At 39.3% G+C, this 16,556-nt stretch overlaps 2 protein-coding genes across 8 annotated transcripts in view; both read right to left on the reverse strand.

The window, feature by feature from the left end:
* SLC25A17 (solute carrier family 25 member 17) overlaps positions 1-5,571 on the reverse strand; it is a 47,933-nt gene extending 42,362 nt beyond the window's left edge. The window contains exons 1-2 of one of the 4 annotated variants that reach the window (XM_078076671.1): positions 5,336-5,527; positions 4,791-4,814 (exon numbers count right to left, since the gene is read on the reverse strand). In XM_078076671.1, coding sequence (XP_077932797.1) covers positions 4,791-4,814; positions 5,336-5,389 — 78 coding nt within the window. In that variant the 5' untranslated portion in view covers positions 5,390-5,527. Of the gene's footprint in view, positions 1-4,773; positions 4,815-5,335 lie in introns of those variants that run through there. The other 3 variants (XM_078076674.1, XM_078076672.1, XM_078076673.1) reach the window with 3 other exon arrangements.
* Positions 5,572-9,444: 3,873 nt separating this feature from the next.
* The window catches only part of ST13 (ST13 Hsp70 interacting protein), a 54,623-nt gene continuing 47,511 nt past the window's right edge, over positions 9,445-16,556 (reverse strand). For 3 of the 4 annotated variants that reach the window (XM_036072610.2, XM_036072609.2, XM_036072611.2), the window contains exons 8-12: positions 16,219-16,321; positions 14,861-14,977; positions 13,140-13,188; positions 12,286-12,419; positions 9,445-11,723 (exon numbers count right to left, since the gene is read on the reverse strand). In XM_036072610.2, coding sequence (XP_035928503.1) covers positions 11,595-11,723; positions 12,286-12,419; positions 13,140-13,188; positions 14,861-14,977; positions 16,219-16,321 — 532 coding nt within the window. In that variant the 3' untranslated portion in view covers positions 9,445-11,594. The remainder of the gene's footprint in view (positions 11,724-12,285; positions 12,420-13,139; positions 13,189-14,860; positions 14,978-16,218; positions 16,322-16,556) is intronic. The other variant, XM_078076676.1, reaches the window with a different exon arrangement.

Genomic DNA, 16,556 nt, shown 5'->3' on the forward strand with positions numbered 1-16,556 from the left:
CTTTTTTTTTTTAAAGATTTTATTTATTTATTTGACACAGAGATACACAGTGAAGAGAGGGAACACAAGCGGGGGGGTGGGAGAGGGAGAAGCAGGCTTCCCACTGAGCAGGAAGCCCGATGATGTGGGGCTCGATCCCAGGACTCTGGGATCATGACTTAAGCCAAGCTGAAGGCAGACACTTAACTACTGAACCACCCAGGTGCCCCGAGGTTTTTGTTTCTAATGAATGACATTAGGGAAATCACTTAACTAAGCAAGGCCATAGATCTTCATAACGGAGTGTGGGAGGCCACATTAACATTTACATTGCACTAAATGTTTACCGGTGAGAAAAGTTAGAAATGATGTATATGTCCATAAATAAATTATGGAATACTCATATGATAGAATATTTTGTATTAAAAAAACAATACTTTTTGAAATCTTTTTAATGACATGATATAGTGGATTTCTGATGTTTTGAGCCACATGGCATCATCCCCTCTTCCTAAGGGCAGCCTGATCTTCACTTCTTCCCACTGTGTACAATTTTGGTAGGATGGTAAATTGAGGTGCCCACCCTCCACTACCTAGCTGAAGAGTCCTGGAAGGCTTCTTTTGAGAGACACTATTCCCACCTGATACAGTCAAGGGCTGGGCACATAACCTTGAGCACGTCTAACAGGGACTCTCCTATGACTTTAAATCTTGAGCAGAATCCTGTAGAGGGACAAAATCCACTGATTCCATTAGCGGTGCCCAACACTCTCAATTTTGCTGTGAATCTAAAACTGGCCATACGAGGTGAGAAAAACTCCAGTGGAATATGTTGGTTCTTTCCTACTTCAAGTCGTCAGCCTCCTCACTGATCCTGTCCTGGGAGCTCCCAAAGAGCCTGCCAATAAACTTTTGTTTTGTTAAATCACCCAAAGTCTGTTTCTCCAGCTTGCAACCAGAGAACCCTAATTGATATACACGGGGAAATGCTTTATATTCTGAAACAAACACACCAAAACCCCCAGGATATGAAACTCTATAATACCAGTTATATAAACAAAAAATTTATTTGTAAATGCTTATTTGTATATAAACAGAGAAAACACAATGAGGAAGACACAACCAATTCTGAGAAACACTGTTTCTGATAAAATTTAACCCAAACTTCTTTGCATAGTATGAGATTCCCCAACTACACAGGCTTCTACTCGTCTCTCATCTTTTACACCAGCTTGTCAGAACTAACCTGAAGTTCTCCACATGCTGATTTACATATGAGGACCTTTGGCCATGCTTTTTGTGTCCAAAAGTCTCTTATTACCCTCCTGTTTCATTTTGCCTAGCAAACTCCTACTCTAAACATAAATTATGCAATTAAAAAACAAAAGAAATTTAAAATTAACTATAAAGAGAAAAGAAGTTCCCTGATTATTAGCATTACAATTCCAAAATCTGTTTCAGTGTCTAAACCCCACTTAGGCAATTCTAACCAATTACACTTTTCAAATTGTAGATTAATAAAATTTCTTTTAATTACAAATGTACATTTCTACAAATAGAATCTACCTTTCAAAACTAATCTAATGAGAACCCAAAATATAAAATTATAAACCTAATTTACTCAAAATTTTGAGAAATGTTTATGAATGAGGCCATTAATTATATCATATAATAATCATCCATTAGAGCTATAGCATTCTCCTGAAATAGTACAATTCTAATTTTCAAATACTTGAGATTATCTGCAGTTACTCCAAGGTGTGCCACAAAACACTCAAAATCAGTTTAATTTTTAAATGTGTGTATGTGCATACCACCACACTTGATGTGAAAATGTAGAACTTGGAAGCAAATAAGCAAACATGAAACATGTCAACTCAAAAAGGTTGTAAATCAACATCTTAAGCAATGATCCAACAATCCTTTGGGGAGAAGCAACTACTCTAGGCAGCCTTGCTTGGAGTTTATACGGAAGTCATGCAGCTATTGAGAGGCAGAGCCAGGATTCTCACCCAGACTGCCTAGCTCAAGTCAGGCACTCAGGCACTCAAGTACTCTTACCACTATGCTAAGCCGACTCCTTGATCATCTCAAAGCTTTGGCTGAACACTGTGCTCAGGACATTTAATTAAACACGAGCCATGACAATACTATACCATTAAAAGCAATGCCATTTTTCTTATCAACTGTAGTGACATTTTTGTGGTGAAATTTTTTTCCTTTGGTAGCAACCAGAAGAAAGGCCTACGTTACATGGTTTAACATAAAGGTTTGCAAAAAAAAGTTTGAGAACATTCTTCAGCATAATAGTTCAAAAAAAACAAAAACAAAAACACAGTGCAACTTCTCAGATACGTGCTAGGAACATTACTGCCCTGAGGGGAAGCATGAGAAAAAAAAAAATTCTTTTTTTTTTTTAAAGACTTTATTTGACAGAGAGAGACACAGCGAGAGAAGGAACACAAGCAGGGGGAGTGAGAGAGGGAGAAGCAGGCTTCCCGCTGAGCAGGGAGCCCGACGCGGGGCTCGATCCCAGGACCCTGAGATCATGACCTGAGCCAAAGGCAGACCCTTAACAACTGAGCCACCCAGGCGCCCTGAGAAAAAAAATTCTTAAAAAGCGTATCTATTAGATAATCTAACACAGCTTATGGAAGAAAGAAAAACCATAGCAAATTCAGGGTGCTTAATTTCAAGCATAACTTTAACAAGAGATGGGGCGCCTGGGTGGCTCAGTTGGTTAAGCATCTGCCTTCGGCTCAGGTCATGATCTCTAGGTCCTGGGATCTAGGCCCACACCAGGCTTCCTGCTCAGCAGGGAGTCTGCTTCTCTCTCTCTCTCTCCCCCTCTGCCCCTCCTCACCGCTCGTTCTCTCTCTCTGTCTCTCTCAAATAAACAGAATCTTAAAAAAAAAAATTTAACAAGAGAAAAATAGGCAACAAGGAGAGAAAAGTATAGAAATGTCTTTGTAGGTTACATGGAAATATATTACCTCTACCTGCAATCACTCTCTATAGTAAGGCTCAGAAAACTATGGCCAAAGAGCCAAATCCAATCCACTGTCTGGTTTTGTAAACAGGATTTTTTTGGAACTCAGCTCCACTCATTCATTTACTTATTGTCACACTTTCACACTATCATGGCCGTGCTGAGTAGCTGCACCAGAGACTGTACACAAAATCTAAAATATTTACCATCTACCTTCTTACAGAAAAAGTCTGCCGACGCTTTTCTTTTATAGCACTTAATACTATCTAAAATTATTTTTTTAATCAATTACTGTCTGACTTCCCCATTGAATGCACTCTTCATGAATAAAACGACTTTGTTTTCCAATATATTTCTAGCATCTAGAACACTACATGGCACATAGAAAGCACTCTGTACAGGTGCTGAATGAATGGCATTTATTGATAGAAAGAAGGGAAAACAAACACTTCCCATCTTCCCATTCTTCCTAAGATGCACTTCAACTATTCACTCCACCATTTACCAAAATGTGACTTGTCAATTAACCAATGGATTTATCATATTGAGAAACAAGTTAATAAATCCAATGGCTAATTCTCACTTCTTACCTTATTTGACCCAGTTGATCTTTACCCTTCTCCATGCGACTTTCAGAACACCACATTCTCTTAGTTTTCCTCCTACCCCATAGGCCCTTCCTTAGTCTCCTTTGCAGGTGCTATCTCACTTCTGAAATCTCTTAATGTTGGCATGCTCACTCACTCTTCCAGACTTTTCTCAGTCCACACTTACCTAGTCTCATGACTATTCTCAGGCATTTCAAACTGAACTAATCCAAAACTAATCTTTCTCCCAGACCTGCTCAGTTATCGTCTTCATTATCTCAGTAAATGTAAATGTCTCCAGTTGCTCAAGCCAAAAACTCTTGGGGAGTCAACCAACCCTCAATCTATTATACCCCATATCCAGCCCACCATCAAATCCTGGCGACTCTATCTTATAACTACATTCCAGGTTAATGATTTCTAACCACCTCCACACTACTATCCTAGTCCAAGCCACCATCATCTCTTGCCTGAGATGATGTTAACAACCCCCTGACAATTTCCCTGCTTCCACCTTTACTCCCTTACAGTTTACTCTCATCAGAGCAGCCAGGGTGATCATGTTTAAAATGTAAAAATCAGCAAGTTGCTGGATGCTCAAGACCTCCAAAACTTAGCTAGCCTTCTTTCCTACTCAGAATTAAAGTCTGATATAGTTTGGGCCCCTGAAGCCTTTCTGCCTCTTTATTCCCTCCACTCCAGACACACAGGCTCCCATGACCGTCCTAGATCACATCAAGCAAGCTTCCATTTCACCACCTTTGTACTGGCCGAAAGGCTGTTCTGGTTTAATTAAATGAACCAAGACTCCTCAATCAGGCACTTCCATGAAGTATTTTCTCAATTAACTTTAAAAACAAGTCTGTGAAGTAGGTTTCAACATTCCTACTTTATAGGTTAGGAAATGAAATTTACAGGCCACCTATCTAACAAATGATAGAGTTGGGGTTCATCCCTGATTAGCGAGCACAGAAGAGCTCTCAGTGAAGTTCTGCTGGCTAAAAGGAGATGACTCTGACATGCCTCTGAAGTCACAGTGATTCCAACTGCTAAAGGTGCATCTTGACAGCTGGAGAGGATATGAGAAAGGGCAGCCAGAGAGTTAAGAGGACAACCAGAGGAGGAAGTGACCCAAGCCAAGAGTGGAAAATGTCAAGGAAAAGGGAGTGGTGTCAAATGGAACTGAGACATCCACAAACCCAAGACCCACGCACATACCTCACAGTAAACCATACCTGTGGTAGACAGCAACTCTCATCCTGATTTAAAAAAAAAAAAAAAAAGATGTATCTTCTGCCAATATTGGCCAGAGATACCCTAAGTACTGCCACTTGTCTGCAGCAAGAGTATGAAAATTGGCTATAGGGAAGCGCGTGACTAAGTAACACAGCTTCTCATCTACGTTTTCCTCCGGCCCAGTGAAACAAAGTTTGTGTCTGTGGTGGCCTTTAAGGGAGGTGATTGGTCTTTAAATTTCAGAAGGCAAAGAAAACGGCAATTATTTTCTTCCAGGCTCTCTGTGGGTATGTGGGATCGTCGCTGTCTGTATCCCAGATATTTTCTAAGAGCTCAAAACAGGGGCGAAGGGTGTGCTGGCCCTCACCCCAAATTGTTCCAGCACCTTCTCGCCTACGTCTCATTCCTCCCTGTCCCACAGTCATGACTGCAGATACCAACCCACCGTCTCCCTCTCATCCCCATCCCCCAGCCATATCCCGGGACTGGACCCACAGAAGCCCCACACCCCGCAGTGGCCCCGGGCGTGAAGAGCCCGCCTCACCACGGCTCCGGCCACAGCGTGGACCAGGCTTTCGTAGGACAGCACGGAGGCCATCGCTGCGGCTCCCCACAGACCTAGCAACACTTTTCCCTCAGGTCGCAGCTGGCGGAAAGAGGCGCCAGAGCCCGGGGCGTGAGCGTCACAGACCCCACCTTCTCAGGCCCGCCTCCTCCAGAACAACCACTTCCGGGTCGTACGGCACCCGGTCTCCCAGGCAGAGGCCGCAGGGGCTGGAAGAGGAGAAAGGCGGGCCTGGGAAAGTCCCTTGGCTCTGATTGGCCCTCGGGGCATGCGTGGGCGGGGCAGAGAAGCGCTGGCCCAACCACGCGGAATAGCCTGACAGAAAGCACGTAGCGGCCCCTGGGTCTGACCGGAGTACCCTCTCGAGTTCGGGGACCTGGCGGGTTGTGCTTCAACATTGGGATTTAGGAAGGCCTAGACGGCCACCTTCCCTCCGTAAGACAGGGTGGTAACCGGCAAGATGGGGACTCAAATCTTCCTATTTCCTTGCAAGTTAACTCCTATTTTCTCTCGACAGTATTTTTAAAGTCACATTTTATCCGAAAGGAAACGTCGATTGGGCAAGTTTCTCCCCTCTTGAAAACCCCCGCGTGTGGTAGGAAGACAAAATGGAACTTGAGATCAAAGTGATCCAATGCAGCCATATCCCGGGACTGGACCCACAGAAGTCCCACACCCCGCAGTATTATACTTGTTAGCAACTAGTAAAGTAATTTAACCCCTTTGGTTCCCCCCCCTTTTTTAAAGGTTTACTTGAGAGAGAGAGCACGAGCGGGAGGTGCAGAGGGAGAGGGAGAATCTCAAGCCGACTCTGCTGAGCACAGAGCCCCATGGGGCTGGGGCTCCATCTCACCACCCTACACTAAAAGTTGGTCACCCAACCTACTGTGCCACCCAGGCGCCCAGGTTTTCTTTGTTAAGTGACAGTGTTAATCCAACTCCACTGCTGTAAGGATTACAAAAGCTAATTTATGTAGACGTACTTTGTTTAAAAAAAAAAAAATCTTCACATGTTCTAAAGTGAAGAACCAAACTACAAAGAACTGCAGAAACCACTTTCAACCTCTAGCCTAGATCATACTGTGAGACACAAGGTCTCAGGACTCCAACTTCACTCTACTGGAGTGCCATTGCCATAGGTCTCTTCCAGTTTCCCCTTATAATACACCCTGTGATAATTCCTAAGTGCTTACTGCATGCCTGGCTCCGTGCTTTATTATGCCCATTATCATATTTACTGCTCAAGAGAGGGCCCTAACAATGTTTACCTGGTCTTTTCACAAAATTTGCGTAAAATATCTTAAAAGATCTTTCCACTTAAACTCCCCTTCATTTAGGGTGGTGCTACAGTGACCATAAGTTAAATGAAAGGTGAGTTGGGAACACCAGATTTAGTGGTACCTACTTATATGTATGGTTGTTACTGCTAGACCTGTTGTAGAAATGGCTTCCAGGAATACTCTCACCAATCCCTAGGACCATGACAGAAAAGCGGAGGTCCAAACATCAAATGAAAATAGTTTGCTGGCACTAAAACAGAGGTCAGTTACACAATTTAAGCAAGACTTTTTTTTTTCTTTTAAAGTGAGAGAGATCACAGGGGCACCTGCGTGGCTCAGTTGTTAAGCGTCTGCCTTCGGCTCAGGTCATGATCCCAGGGTCCTGGGATCGAGCCCCACATCAGGCTCCCTGCTACGCGGGAAGTCTGCTTCTCCCTCTCCCACTCCCCCTGCTTGTGTTCCTGCTCTCGCTATCTCTATCAAATAAATAAATAAAATCTTTAAAAAAAATAAATAAAGTGAGAGAGATCACAGAGGGAGAGGGAGAAGCAGACTTGCTGCTGAGCAGAGCCTGATGCAGGGCTCAGTTCCAGGACCCTGAAATCATGACCTGAGCCGAAGGCAGATGCTTAACCAACTGAGCCACCCAGGTGCCCCCAGGTTTTTTTTTTTAAGATTTTACTTAGGGGCGCTGGGTGGCTCAGTCGTTAAGTGTCTGTCTTCGGCTCAGGTCATGATCCCAGGATCCTGGGATCTAGCCCCACATCAGGCTCCTTGCTCAGCAGGGAAGCCCGTTTCTCCCTCTGCCTGCCAGTCCCCCTGCTTGTGTGCTGTGACAAATAAAATCCTTAAAAAATAATAAAAACGGGGTGCCTGGGTGGCTCAGTTGGTTAAGCAACTGCCTTCGGCTCGGGTCATGATCCTGGAGTCCCGGGATCGAGTCCCGCATCAGGCTCCCTGCTCAGTGGGGAGTCTGCTTCTCCCTCTAACCCTCCCCCCTCTCATGCTCTCTCTCTCTCTCTCAAATAAATAAAATCTTTAAAAATAATAAAAACGGTCTCTGTAGTTGTGATTTTGAGAGATTTCCAATTTTTAAAACCTGCAATTTTTGCTTCCTTTGTTCTAACCATTCACTTTTACATCTACTTTAGTATTCATAATTACATATTTTCCTTAAAGAGGGCTCCCTGAGTTAGAGGCATCAAGTCCCCCTCTATATAAATAGTATATAAAAAATTATGCATGTTCTTTTACACCCATGCCATCGAACACAAAGTGAGTTAAAGGAACCTATCCAGAACTTAACATTTCATATATGATGCTTCTACACTGGCAGATTTATGGTCAGGTTACTTAACTGCAACCTGACATCCTAGTGATCTGGGGGAGAGTGAACTACTTAGAGATCTCTTGATTATGTGCCAGATACCAAGATTTTCAGAGTCGCATACATGTGTTTTACACTAGCTCTATTTACCTCCTTGCTACCCTGGCTTTTCCTAATACTTTGAATATAAGTTTAACATTAGGATTCCACCAAAAAAGAATGTCAAAATTCTTATAGACAACTTTATAGAAAATTGTTATACTCATACCAACACTAAAGGTCTCACTGAATTGCCAAGATATTTAAAACCACCAATTTGATATGCCATAGTTTAAATTTACTCTGATCAAAACCTTAACAGCTATTTTAATATCTGTTGCCTATTTACTTCAGGGTATTTTCCTCCCCAAACTATGCACTCTTAACAGGTATGCTACAGGTTGTAAATACTAAACTTTAAAATTATTGCACCATAATTTTAAAAAACGAATTTTTCTTGTCCTCATTATTGGACCTGTCACAAGTGTTCTAAGCACTTCAATTATGCTACATCCCTTACTATTAATCCGTTGGGTGTGCACATCAGTACACCCAATGATGTGTGATATTCCTTAATCAATCCTCTTCAAATGTATTTTGTTTCCAATTCCTTGAAGTCATGAACAATTCTGCAAGAAGCAACCTTGTACAGAGAGGGCAGCAGAACATAAAAGAGCAAGACCGAACAAGCCTAGTGAGAATACCAGCTTTACAAATAATCAGGGGTGTTAACTTGGGCAATTAAGTGCTTCAGTTTCCTCATCTATATAAAATGGGAAGAGCACTTACCGTTATGGTCATTATCAGAATGGAGTCAATGCTTTCAAATTTATTTACAGAGTGCTTGGCACAGAGTAAGTACTACTTACCTAAGTGGCTACTTGGGTGCATTAATGTTAGATATTACAAATCTCTAAAATACGATTTGTTTCTCCCTTATCCCATTAGGCCAGTATTTCCTAAAGTGGCAGCCTGCTAGTTGTTACCCCATGTCTTTTCTCCCTTTCTTTTGTAGTGTAATCTTTTACTGGGCACATGACCATACAGCAGTGGACTATTCCTTGCAGCTAAATATGGTCTCAAGAGTTAAAAAAAAAAAAAAAAAAAAAAAGACCAGTGGGCTATGAGAAGTAATGAAATGTTAACTATGGGTATTAGCATCAGTATCTCAGTACGTGCTTCCCTTGCGCCCTCTCCTCAAGCTACAAGATGAGCATGAGAGCAAGCACTTTTGGACTCAGAAACGGATGGCAGAATGGCTTACCTCTGGACTGCTACCTGAAAGAAAAGTAAAGCTGTTTAACAGTTTAAGTATTCTTAGAAGTCATTGTTAACAGCACTTTATAAAACTGAAGCCTACTATGTCCAGCAAATAACTTGAGTGCTAAAGACCTAAAAGAAACAGAACATGTGCTGGGGAAAAAAAAGTGGGGGGGTCAATATCCAGTTTGAAACCATACTTTATTTTTAATGTAGCTAGAAATCAAATAACTATATATTTTTAAGCAGAAAAAAACTCCTTTACTTTTCCTTCTTATATCATTATTAGCACAAGAAAAAACACTTGTGGTTTAGAAATGATACTGAGTTTCTATGAAAATGAATGTACTTTGTATTTGTGGAACTTAAAAGCACAGGACACATTTTCAGAAGACCAATTTTACTTTTACCCACTTATGGTAATATTTGCAATGTTAGAATGTACTTAATATATAATTAAGTAAATAAAATAAGGAACCCAAAAGGAACTGGTCTTCTTGAGTTATTCACAGCACACATTAGAAAATCTGAGAGAGAACACACATTAACAACAACAAAAAAAACCACTGGCAAGCTCAAACGCAAGTTTATATGCTGAGTATTTTTAAAGGGTTTAAAAAGCATGCTCAGTTAGCATACAGCCTCTTCTCACTCATAAAACAGATGCATTTCTATCTGCTTGTGTACAGCAAAGGGTTAGAACCTAAATCAACTTACTTATGACTTCAGAAATGTGCTACTTCAAAAATGTATTCCATGGAATTTTTTTCACTGCTCCTACCACTGATTCTTCAAAATAAGCAAAGTACAGAGGGTCTCATCCCTACCCTTGAAACTGTTTTTAAACACCAGCACTTTAAATTGAAAGACAGGCAGAACCCTAGCAATTCCTGTTACAGTGCCTGGACTTAGTCTTAATTATTAATGTTAAGAGTTGAATGTACAACAGAAAATCTATCATTTCTTTATCCTTGGAGGAGAAGGAGGGAGAAAAAGGAGAGGTGGGGGATATGGTGCAGTATTTAGGAGCTAAACAGGAGCACAACTCATCAACCCCGAAATGAAGAACCATGGATCTCATCAATTTTATAATTCGTGTTGGATCAAGAAGTTTGGTTCCCCTCTATGTATATCAATGAATTCAAACCTCATACTCTCCAAACTACGAAGATGAATAATGTAAGATAAACTCCAACTGCAATAGTATTTCCCAAGTAGAAAACTGAACACCAAAGGGAATCCCTCCTTCCAACATCTTTTGACATGGTAAGATTTCACCAAAGTAGAAACCTATAATTTAAATATGAAATCGCTTGGCCAAGTAAGAAACTACAGCTGTTATGGGTATTACCTTACATAATCACTATATTACATATTAAACCCAGCATGACATATACTTGCACAATTATGCTGTGAATGATACAGTAGTGATGAAGCCAGTGAAAAATGACTATCTTTAGCCCAAAAAGAGTATGGGGGGCGGGCAAGTGAAAACAAGTAGAAAGCACACGAAGAGATGGGTATTTTCTGACCAGGAAGGTCACTCTAAACACAGAAATATAAAAAGAAAAGTATTCCCTTATTTCCCCTATGTGGAAATAATGCAAACATTTATTTTCTATATCAGACAAGAACACAGCTAAGTAATCCAATTCTACTGCAGCATTATAAAAATCATCCCTTCACCACAGTGTAAGATTTAAATGCATCTGCACAAGGGTGCACACTATATAAAAGGAGTAAGGTTGCTGCTGCCCTGCCAAGCACTTCCGGTCCCTACCCAGGTCCTACTGCAATACTGGTGGTCCCAATGGTTTTATCCAAATAAATTGTGTTTAAAAAATAAAGCATTTAAGAAGACAAGTCAAAATGCCTCAGAAACCATATCTCCAACTCAAACTTCATCTATTTAAATGTTATATTTGCCTCCCACTAATAAACCTTTATTTCACTCAAACTGAGCAATAAATCTTCCACACTGAAGTATCTTCCTTGCCCAATTAATCCAAAGGAAAAAAACTGAAATGATTAGTAAAGAAAAATGTAGGGACTAACACACCCTTTTAATATGTTTTTAAATATTTTTAAGGTTTAAAAGTGTTTAAAGTTTGTAGTTCCTAGTAGGAAAACATTATCTGAATGACTACCCTAATGGCAAACCACTATAGAATGTTTCAGTTGCATGTGGGGCAGAGGGGTAGGGATTCTCTTCACAGCACCCCAGCTTTCTTCATGAGAAGGTCAGAGGTACACTGGTTTGTATTATTGCGACATCCATTAGGTGATCGTTGCTTTTCCTTCAGCAAGGGCTTTATTTGTCAGAAGGGCATTATTATGCTTGACCTCCAAATTTGGCTGACAATTTACTGATGAGATTCATAACCTTTGGATTGCTCTGATATTTTGACATATTTGCTGGGTTCTGGGCCACATCCTGGAAGGCCACCATAACTTCTGGATCCTGCAAAGAAAGGTGGTGGGTTTTTTTTAGTATTTGAAAGAGTTCTGTGGTTTAACAAGTTTATGAGTCGAAATCCTAGGTGTTTATTTAGACTGACGATTTTGTCACAGCCAAGTTAAATGGGGTCTGGACGAATCCCTGAAGTATAAATATTACTAACGTGCACTTCAAAGTCAAATGCCAATTATGTCACTTTAACTAGATAATGAAAAAAAGCATACACAATTTTGACAAAAAGGACAACTGAATCACAAAATTCTACTCCTGAAACTAATATTATACTATATGTTAACTAACTAGAATTTAAATAAAAACTTGGAACATAAAAAAAGAAAAGGACAACTGGATATAATCAAACTATTACAGAGTATTTCCTATAAACCAATTTTTAATAACTTAAGCTACTCATTCTGGAAAAAAAAATGGTCTAACTGCATCATTAGCTATTTGGTAATTCAGATAAGTAAAACATAGCTAACAGAGTAACCTTTGTCTCTACAAAGAATTAATGAAAGAAATGCCTTAGTGATACAAAGCCCAACTTTGTTCTTCCAAGTCTTACCTGCATGGCTGCGAGAACCTCTGGATCACTAAGAATTTCATTGAGCCCAGGCATTCCTGCCATTCCAGGCATCCCCCCTGCCATTCCAGGCATTCCTCCAGGAAAATTACCAGGCATTCCCCCAGGAAAGCCACCTGCAAGAATAAATGAAATAACTGCTTAGACACCAACCATATTCTCAAGTAGTCTGATAGTAGACTATTTCCTTCTGATGAAAATCACACACACACACTCACACGTGCATATGCAAAGAACAAGGGGGCTATTAAACACAAAGCAATCTAAACATTCTAACAGGATGTAACAGGACATAATTTTATCTTCAAATTTTTTCTTAAAAAATAAGGCTGTAAATCAACTTTGCTACATTCTGCATTTATTTTTTCCTAATAATAAAACTGTTAAAAAAAGAAAACTAACCTTACCCTTAAAGAGAAAGCTAACAATCTCTTGGAATTACAAAATTAAAAAGTCTAATAAATCATCTTGGTCATCATATTTTCTCATTCTCTAGCATTATTTGTTTCAATTTAAAGTTCTAATTTAGAAACACTTAAAATACATCATAATCAATTCACAGTCTCTTAGAAAAGTACAATGCTCAGACCTCACTAAATGTTAGCTATTATAAAAAAGTATATTGCTCAAAGTGTGAGGAAAATAATACACTATATTTCTACTAACATACAATTTTTAAAGGAGAATGAAAATTTCTAGAGGCTTACATTCTAAAGGCTTTTCGATATTTCCAGGGACTAATAGTACTAAATATAATAGACATATTTGAGCCCCCAAATCAGAATATTCTCCAATTATTTACAATCCTAATAGTTTTAAATTTTCTTTAAAAATACCTGGGAAAGAGCCATACTGAGCTCCTGATTGTCGTCTGGCTTCTTCCTCCTTTAATACAAAGAAATAAAGAAATCATATAGTGGTGGTGCTGGTGGGGAGTCTACTGTCCACCCGTACCCTACCCATGCAAAACCATGAAAAAAACTGTAAAATCAGCTAGTCAGAGGACTTAAGAGAATGACGAGTTTCAAATGGCAATACTGAACTAAAAGACACACACCCCAAATCCCCTTTCAAAATTTTCCAGCTAGGTTGTCAATGAGCATTACTTTTGGTAATGATGTCAAGTAGTGTTTTACTTCTACTTGGGGCAGGAAAAAAAACAACACATGGAAAGCAATATACGGTACTGATGTCTGTCTATGCTTATGCAAAGTATAAATTTTTTTTTTTTAATTTTATTTATTTGAGAGAGAAACAGCATGAGAGGGGAGAGGGTCAGAGGGTGAAGCAGGCTCCCCGTGCCTAGCTGGGAGCCCAACGTGGGACTCAATTCCAGGATCATGACCTGAGGCGAAAGCAGTTGCCCGGGGCGCCTGGGTGGCTCAGTCGTTAAGCGTCTGCCTTCGGCTCAGGTCCTGGGATCGAGCCCCACATCGGGCTCCCTGCTCAGCGGGAAGCCTGCTTCTCCCTCTCCCACTCCCCCTGCTTGTGTTCCCTCTCTCGCTGTCTCTGTCAAATAAATAAAATCTTTAAAAAAAAAAAAAAAAAAAAAAAAGAAAGCAGTTGCCCAACCGAGCCACCCAGGTGCCCCGCAAAGTATAAATTCTTAACGATGTTAGAACTCCAAAATGAAAGCACATGGTTAGATTACGAAGACTGCCAATAACTTCTGTTTCCCAAGTTCATCTTTTCCATACTTTCTCTACATAACTTAACAAATACAACCGGGGTTTACCAATTTGTTATTCAGCAAACAAAGTAAAAGAAAATAAATTTCCCTCATAACCAGTTATAAAGTCATCAAGGATATATAAATGTAAAAATCATTTTTGAATACAGTAACTATAATCCTAAAAACCAAGCATGATGCTTTAAAAGCATTTAATATTAACTTTATTAAATCTTACTAAATTCATTCAATATAATTATAGTTTTATTAATTTTAAGTATTAATACTTAATATTAAATGACAAAGTTACGAAGTAATGCTATACAATTATAATATAGCTTTATGTCCTTTTACTTCAACAATATTGGAAATAACTAAATGAAAACTGATAGTATCAAAATGCAAAAAGCTAATATAGAAAAAAACGAGAAATCTTAAGAACAGCAACAATATTGTAGATGAATTATGAATAACTTTTTTCTAAATTTTATGACTTTGTGACTAAAAATAAAGAATAGCTAGAGTCTATTTTAAATAGCTATGAATCCACTATTCGAACAAGAGGAATCATAAAACAACAAATCAGGGCAAGCAACCACAAGGAAACAAGTAATACTGACAAGTTCTAATTACCTGACCAAAAAAACTCCCAATTTTAGGAGGACACAAACAAGAATATAAACAGGTGATATATAAGCTCGCTTAGGAATTTAAGAAAAAAAAATATCCCTACAAATTGGAGATAATGAAGGGAAAGAAACTCTTTTAAGCAGTATCATTACCCTACAGAACGAGGCCAGCATTAAGAAAGAGCCAGGAATTAGAATGATATCCTCAAACTCTAATCTATTTTATTTCCCTTTAATGGTTTAGCTACAGAAACTTTACCCTCTGGGCTCTCTCATGTTCTTCCCGAGCCTTCTTAACCCTTTCTATTCTTTCTTTGATCTCTCGCTCTTCACGTTTTCGCTCATACTTTCTCCGATGTTCAGCAATTTTCTGGGCCTAGGGGAAAAAAAGCCACAGAAAAAATGTTTTCTTTAAAAGCTGAATAAGGGCAACCCAAATCACCAGTTTTGTTAAAGAATCATTTTTCTTTGTGGAGAGGTGTTAAATTCAACAAACAGTTCTGAATAATGACAGATTTACCTTATAGAAAAAGACCTTACATAACTCACACTTTAACAAGTCCACTGTGAAATAAAGGAAAGAGGCTGAGAAGTGAAGTTAGAAGTGTTACAAATTTCAAAAAAGTAACTAGTACAAGGATGACAAGTTTTCAAATTGCACAATTCTTGCCTGATACTGGCCAAGGGAAGGTAGAGATTGGGAACGCACACACCAGTTATTTGCCAGTCTAACCACACTGAAGTTTTCTCATCCATAAAATGAGGGGGGCGGGGAAGAGAAATACTTAAGTCTTATAGAATGCTATGAACATTAAGAGAAAATATATGTTCCAGACACTAGCACATAACCTGGGCCAAATATTTGGAATCTATTATTCAGAAAATAGAGTAAGTGTAAGAGAGTGATACTCAATTGTTACTTCAGCTTGTTTATCATTATTTTTTAAGAATCTCATGTTCTAGACTCTCTCACCATAACCTTGGAGTTAGCCCTGTTATGAGAGAAAAAAATCAAAAAGTCTCTGACTATAGATAAGTTAAATTCAATAAAATTTCCTTATAACCTTTGGGAATAAATTCTTGGTAATGCAACATCCCACAAAGCTGAGGAATTTACCATGTAAATAATGCATTAAAATTATTTTAACAATTACCTTAAAAAATATTCTGGCTTTTGGAGTCAGTATTATAATTTTTAAAAGGATGAAACTTGCTAACTTCCACAAGGCCCTCATGCTTTATACAGTGGCTGCATATACCTACGATAAACAAGGACAGACCACGCACAACCTCGGGTCACATTTTATAGATTTTCTATTTCTTTCTTTGCTGTGAACTTGATGCCCCCTTTTCCATTTCTAACTTTCTGGTTATAACTCTACTGTAGGCTTGCAAACAACAAAGTAACAGAGCTTGCTGTAATGCAGCATGAGAAATAAAGGCATGACAAACTATTGACATTTCCTGAGTTGAACACCAACATCAGTAATTACAGATGGAAATATCCAAACGTTTCTTTCTTTGTATCTGTTTTCCAGGTAAATTACTGCCAGGGGCTAAGTACTAGAGCCACAGAGCATCACAGTGATGACATTCCCTCTCCCTACTTGAACATACCCTCGGTTGAACTTCTTTCAGCATTGCGCTAGCATCTTCATCGTAATCCAGTTTACAAGCAAGGGCAAGATCATGTGCTGCTTCTTCCCAATGGCCCAGAAGTCTGAAACAGATTAAATTCATTTTAGGGGCCTTTTATACATATCCACTAATGTGGTGGTGTCTTTCTTCCTTATTAAAAAAAGGGAGTGTTACAGAAGAGGTTTAAAGTTAAATATCTGAACTATAAATTTTCATGAACCAATTGAATTAGTATGTTCTACTCTATAAAAACATGGGAGTTTAATTTCCTCCTTGGCAACTATAAAGCTGTTTTCTAAAAACTGTTTAAAAACTTT

The sequence above is a fragment of the Halichoerus grypus genome, chromosome 6 (genome assembly GCF_964656455.1).
Source record: "Halichoerus grypus chromosome 6, mHalGry1.hap1.1, whole genome shotgun sequence".
Taxonomy (NCBI): domain Eukaryota; kingdom Metazoa; phylum Chordata; class Mammalia; order Carnivora; family Phocidae; genus Halichoerus; species Halichoerus grypus.